Here is a 7,234-nt window from a genome sequence, read left to right on the forward strand (position 1 = left end):
CACGATATTAAAATTAGAATTTTGGAATTTTTTTAAAAAAAGGGTGGGGCAATTAGACCAAAGATAAGTAAAATAGGGAGCAATTTTATATGACAGGATATAAAAATTTTAAAATTAAAAAGTGTTAATTTAAAAGAAGAATGTTTTGGATGTATAGGGGAATAGAGGTCCTGCATATAAGATACTGTAGTAAAACTCTATTTAACCTTTTGTTGTAAAAGAGCACAAAAATATATAATGGAAGGAAAAAGACGGTTTTTATAGTTTATCTTAAAGGCTTCATTTAGCCCATAAGGACTAAGGCTATTTATTTTAAATATCCAAAACATTTCCTGAAGCCGCACGACCTCTATTCCCCTATACATCCAAAACATTCTTCTTTTAAATTAACACTTTTTAATTTTAAAATTTGAATATCCTGTTATGTAAAATCGCTCCCTATTTAAGGCTGCTTTCACACTGCCGTTTCTGGGTCCGCCTGTGAGATCCGTTTCAAGGCTCTCACAAGTAGCCCTAAACGGATCAGTTTAGCCCCAATGCATTCTGAATGGATAAGGATCCGTTCAGAATGCATCAGTTTGGCTTCGTTCCGCCTCCATTCCGCTCTGGAGGCGGACACCAAAACGCTGCTTGCAGCGTTTTGATAGCCACCTGATGATGCGGAGCCAAACTGATCCATCCTGACTTACAATGTAAGTCAATGGGGACAGATCCGTTTACATTGACACAATATGGTGCAATTGTAAACGGATCCATCCCCCATTGACTTTCAATGTAAGTCAGGACGGATCCGTTTGACTTAGACTTTTTTCTGACATAGTAATGCAGACGGATCCGTTCTGAATGGATACCAGTGTTTGCATTATAGGTGAGGATCCGTCTGTGCAGATACCAGACGGATCCGCACCTAAACGCAGGTGTGAAAGTAGCCTAACTTATCTTTGGGCTAATTGCCCCACACTTAAAAAAAAAATGCAAACATTCCAATTATAATATATTGTCATGTAAATCCGTTTCGTTGTTTACTTACTTTGGGCTAATTGTCCCATATATTTATTATCAGTCTTTTAAGTCACTCTCATTTTATTTACAGTACATCCCCGCCCCCTTCAGGAACGAAATACACCATGTGACCCAACCAGTGGTCACATGATCTTTCCATTCGTTTCGACATTGTGTTGAAAAACATTAAAAACATTTTAATACACTTGTTTTTACACATTCAATTCACCTTTATGCATATTATTACTTACTCTACTTATTTAAGTATTTGTACCCCCTTTTTTTTACGATATGTACAGTATGTATACTGCCATTTAAATGACACCTAGTGATAACCCCTCTCATTGAGGGCGGTACACAGGTGCGTGCTTTTGGCGGTTCTTTTGACTTTTCTTTCACTATATATATCTACCCCTATGTACTTTTACCTAACCTGATGAAGGAGAACTGTTTGTCCCCGAAACGCATTGTTTATATGTACATGCGCTTCCTTTGAATAAAAATAAACATCCAACTTGATGTTCTAAGATCGTCTCCATCAGTGAATTTGCGCCACTGCAGTATTTTCTTCATGACAAGCACTCTCTGGAGGATTGGACACCCTTTCCAGGAGAGACCTTTCCTGCGACTGCAGTCCTGTGGAATCGGATTACATTCTATTTAATACATCTTCATTAGAGTTGTGCCTATTAGCACAACTCAATAAGGTGAGCCTTTCTCCTTTCTCAATATCTCAACTTGCCCGAATTTACTACCCTATTGTGTGCCCCTTTTCTCTCTCCCCCATCACCCCACTGAGGTTTGAGTGGGGGCTAGAGACGTCCACTTCTACAACAACTGTGAGTAAACACACAGTGTCAGGATAGTGACCATAGCTGTCACAACACCTATGACAGAGACAGTCACAGCTGTCCCCATCTGACGATCGCTGTGATTGGTCAGTCAATCCAAACTGACTAAATCACAGCTAAAGGTGCCTATTTCAACTCTGATCTCAATGTTGTCATTACTGTGACAGTGCTGAGGAGATTGAGAGTGTGTGCCATAAATCCTCAGCAGTACACTCCTACTTGCTGAGGGAATTGCAGCTGCAGCCTGACATCTCCCCCCCCCCCCTCTTTAGAGCTCCCTGATATTTGGAGAGCTGTGTGACCAGTTAGCTGTGCCTCCCCTTCCCCCTTAGCTACAGTTACCCCATCAGCTGCACATAGTCCCCCTCAGACACCTAGTGCTGTGTGACCTGTGACTAAAAGGCAGGAAGCTGTAGGTGTATTACATTGTTTAATATAATTACAGCCAATGCATTACAATACAGAAGTAGTGTAATGCACTGTAAAGGGGATCAGACCCCCAAAAGTAGAAGTCCCAGAGTGGGACAAAAAATAAGGTGAAAAAAAAAGTTAAAAAATTAAGTTAATTTTTTTTTATGTTTCAAATAAAAAAATTTAAAAATAAAGCGTCCTTTTCCCAAAATAAAGTTAAAAAAATTGTAAAAAGTAGGGGGGAAAAAAGTAGACTTATTAAGTATCACAGCGTCCGTATCGACCGGCTCTATAAAAATACCATATGACCTAACATCTCAGGTGAAGACATTAAAAAAAAAAAAAAACGGTGTCAAAAGAGTCATTTTTTGTCACCTTTCATCACAAAAAGTGTAATAGCAAGCAATCAAAAAGTCATATGCACCCTAAAATAGTTCCATTCAAACCGTCATCTCATCCCGTAAAAAATTAGAACCTACATAAGACAATTGCCCCAAAAAAAAATAAAAAAACGATAGCTCTCAGACTATGGAGACACTAAAACATTTTTTGTAAAACTTAAATAAAAATGTATACATATTAGGAATTTCCGCATCCTTAATAACCCGCTGTATAAAAATATCACATGACCTAACCCCTCAGGTAAACACCGTAAAAAAAAAAATGTATATAAAGTGTGAAAGCTATTTTTTTTTCACCTTACATCACAAAAAGTGTAATACCAAGCGATCAAAAGTCATATGCACCCTAAAATAGTACCAATCAAACTGGAATCTCGTAACAAAAAAATTATATCCTACATAAGGCAGTAGCCCAAAAAAATAAAAAAAAATATGGCTTTCAGTATATATAGACACAAAATTTTATTTTTTTTTCAAAAATGCTTTATTATGTAAAACTGAAACAAACAACCAGAAAAAGTTGTCATATTTGGTATTGTCTCATCTATAACAACCTGCTCTATAAAAATACCACATGATCTAACCTGTCAGATGAACATTGTAAATAACAAAAAATACAAACGGTGCCAAAACAGCTATATTTTGTTACCTTGCCTCACAAAAAGTGCAATATAGAGCGACCAAAAATCATATATACCCTAAAATAGTACCAACAAAACTGTCACGTTATCCTGAAGTTTCCAAAAACCATATGGCGTTACTTTCCTCCTGCGCCCTGCCGTGTGCCCATACAGCAGTTTAAGACCACAAATGGGGTGTTTCTATAAACTACAGAATCGGGGCAATAAATATTGAGCTTTGTTTGGCTTGTGACATAGCAAGGGGTTTTGTTTGGGAAGGCAGGTATTTTCCTCCCAACATGGGTGGCTGGGCTGATTTCCAGCCAGGCGATTGGGATCTGAGGCATGGTGCCGTGCTAGAGGTCTGAGAGCTGCATGCGGGGAAACAGGCCCTCTAAAGCCTGTTGTGGACAGCTGGAAAACCTGTTAATAAGGTGACTGTTTGGTGCTTTGCACTTTTCTTTGTGTGAACAAACACTAAAACTAAAATGTTGCTTCGTTTTAGTTTTTTTCTCCTGTTTGAATAAACACTGAAGTTTTGTTTTACAAACAGTTTCTTTTGCCTCTGTTCTGCGTCTGCTTACCCTGCCTACCAGAGCGAATCCTCACAGGCTGTTAACCCTTGCTTTGTTAGCAGAAAAAATGTATTTAAATGAAAAATCTGCCAAAAGAGTGAAATTCTGAAATGTCATCTACATTTTCCTTTAATTCTTGTGAAACACCTAAAGGGTTAACAAAGTTTGTAAAATCAGTTTTGAATACCTTGAAGGGTGTAGTTTCTAAAATAAGGTCATTTATGGGTTGTTTCTATTATATAAGCTTCACAAAGTAACTTCAGAACTGGACTGGTCCTTAAAAAGTGGGTTTTGGAAATTTTCAGAAAATTTTCCAGATTTGCTTCTAAACTTCTAAGCCTTCTAACATAAAAAAGAAAATGTAATTTACAAAATGATCCAAGCATGAAGTAGACAAATGGGAAATGTAAAGTAACAAATATATTAGGAGGTATCACTATCTTTTTTAAAAGCAGAGAAATTTAAATTTAGAAAATTGAAAATGTTTCCAAATTCTTGGTAAATTTGGATTTTTTTTTTCACTAAAATGTACCACTGTCATGAAGTACAATATGTGACGAGAAAACAATCTCAGAATGGCTTGGATAAGTAAAAACGTTTTAAAGTTATCACCACATAAAGTGACACATGTCAGATTTGCAAAAAATGGCCTGGTCCTTAATGTGAAAAATGGCAGGGTCCTTAAGGGGTTAATCCAGTGAACTACAGTTATGTGTCTATGCAAACAGCTGGACTGGGAGGCTGCTGGTGAAAGACTATCTTTAAGTAACTAAAAGTAATTGTCTACCCTAAAGTTACCTATACAGGTTGTGTATTTGTATGCAGAAAATTTGCATGAACTTCGCATCAACACTGCATAACAAAGTACAGAACAAACTACACATATATTAACGTTATATATATATATATATATATATATATATATTTGAGTGTGTTTTTTATGCGTTTTTTGTTGTTGATTTTTAAAATAGTATATAACTTGTAATCATATTTTGTAGAATGCTAAGCTAATGCTGAATCCACTAAACTAATAGATCTAAACTAAGTTGTACATGTAAACATGTGGCTGTGGGTTTTCCCCACCAGATTCTACGTGTTGATGCCATTTCAGAGATTCATCAGATATGTGTGGTGTCAGAAAATTGTGATTGTCAGGGTTCAAGTGCTGAGACCCCCAAATACATTAGCACAAAACATTGTTCTCAGTTAGGACTAGAACTTTATCATTAAATTAGCAGTTGAAAATCCTGAAGTCCAGATACTGTTTGCACACATGTGCCCTCCCTTTAGTAAGCTACTCCTACATTACAAGTATATTCCTATCTGTTAAACTGCTGGGACATGCAGACTTTAGTAAGCTATGTTTCTGTAACATCATAAAGGGTTTTCAGTTAAGTGAACTGCAGTTGTAGTCCCAGACCTGGGAGTACTACAAATTGTTTAATGGTGTGCATTTTATTTCACTGTTTGTCTCCTGTCTTTTACTACCAGCAAAGTAGTTCAAGTCTGGAGACAGAATGGAGAGGATGCAGACTGCAGTGCTCCTGCAGAGAATTCTCCAGAGAGAACCGACACTAAATCGCCACAAGTAAATCCTTTAGAGGATAAAAACAGCTGATGAAACTGCTATATTTACCTTCTACAGACACAGCTGTGAGGGAATATAGCTAAGCTACCCTTCATCAAAAACCTGCTAGGCCAGTAGAAGAATTGCACTAAAGCTTGCTGCTACTCTATGTACAGTGCCTTGAAAAAGTATTCATACTCCTTGAACTTTTCCACTTTTTTCACGATACACCTACAGACTTAAATGTATTTTATTGGGATTTTATGACATAGACCAACAGAAAGTGGCAAGTATGTGTGAAGTAAAAAGAAAATGAGGGGACTTGGGTTCCGGTGCCTGCATGTAAACAGCAGAAAACTACAGCTCCGGATTCCCTGACCAAAAACAGTAACACATTGCCTGAGAACACAATCACTGGGAGTGAAGAGTAGCTCCATACAACTACTAAGGTCCTGGGGCGTTGAATGGACCGATTTGTGATTGCTATGGGCAAGAAAATAAAGAACAAGACCTCGGCTGATTCTTCTGCCGATCAAGCCAGAGAAGAAAACATGGTGCCTGCCACTCCCTCATCTCGTATTAAGGATGATGAAAGCGCACCTTCCATAATGCTTACACAAGAAGTGAGTGTAGCAGGGGGAATCGATTACAAATTACTAGCGATAGAAGTGGCATCACAGCTAGGCACTAATTTACAGCCACGCTAGAAGCATCAGTTAAAACTTCCATGCAGCAAATACATGAGGCGCTGCAAAAGCATAACACGCGTGTGACAGAGATAGAAACTCAGGTACACACCTTGGAATTATACTCGGAAGAGAGTATCGCGCAAATTCGTGGCCTTATATAAGAAGAAAAAAATTTGGGATCGGCTGGAAGATCATGAAAACCGGTCCTGAAGGAACAATTTGCTGATTGCTGGCCTGTTAGAAGTGATCCCTGTAAAAGACTTGCATATCATCTGCGAGCAAGAGCTACCTATTTTACTGGGTCTAAATGGCCCTTGTAAAGTCGAACGAGCCCACAGATTGGGACCGGATCTGAAAATTCAGGCTTCTGACACTGAAAAAAACAATGCGAGATCTAGCCGCAAACCGAGACAAGTTATAGTAAAATACCTAGACTTCCAAGATAAAACCGCTATTTTACAGAACTTTAAGAAGCACACTGAACCTGTGGAGCTGAGAATCTCACGGATTGTAATATTTGGGGACTACTCTGCAGAAGTCACTAAAAGGAGGAGAGCTTTTTCTGTCATTTGCTCTGAATTATACCAAAGGCATATCTGATTCGCGCTCCTGTATCCTGCGATATTAAAGGTCTTCAAGCGGAATGGATCATCTCAAATTTTTTCAACTCCGGAGGAAGCCGCAGACGTATTTGCAGATGTCATTAGAAACCACAGAGCGAGCTCCGGAAAAGAGAGCATGAAGGAAAGATGGAGAAATGGATCATTCCCAGAGTCCGAAGAGATACATGGAACAGCAGAGGAAAAATTCGGAAAGTCATCATAATACAAGAACCGCCAAAGGGCCTGGCTGAAGAGCCATAGGACTTGAGTATACTGTATCTTTACTTGATTAATATTGGGTTTAGCTCAGTTAGACTGAACGTACTCCAGACTCAATGAGTTGGGGCAATATGATTCATCAATATGTTTTCTCCGTAGTCACGTAAACTATGTGCCAGATATTGGGTCGGTTAAATAATTGAGACTCTATCAATTACCGTATTTACACGTATTTTCAGGGTGGGGTGTTATTTTTATCTTAGGTCAGGGACTGAGTTTGGGGAATATGTTACAGGG

The 7,234-nt window shown here is 38.3% G+C and overlaps 1 protein-coding gene across 1 annotated transcript in view; it reads left to right on the plus strand.

The window, feature by feature from the left end:
• The window catches only part of LOC122932695 (acetylserotonin O-methyltransferase-like), a 141,417-nt gene extending 135,724 nt beyond the window's left edge, over positions 1-5,693 (plus strand). Inside the window, exon 5 of the mRNA XM_044287258.1 lies at positions 5,352-5,693. Within this exon, the coding sequence (XP_044143193.1) occupies positions 5,352-5,478 (127 nt within the window). The 3' untranslated portion in view covers positions 5,479-5,693. The remainder of the gene's footprint in view (positions 1-5,351) is intronic.
• The last annotated feature ends 1,541 nt before the right edge of the window (positions 5,694-7,234 follow it).

This window comes from Bufo gargarizans, chromosome 3, assembly GCF_014858855.1.
Source record: "Bufo gargarizans isolate SCDJY-AF-19 chromosome 3, ASM1485885v1, whole genome shotgun sequence".
NCBI lineage: Eukaryota > Metazoa > Chordata > Amphibia > Anura > Bufonidae > Bufo > Bufo gargarizans.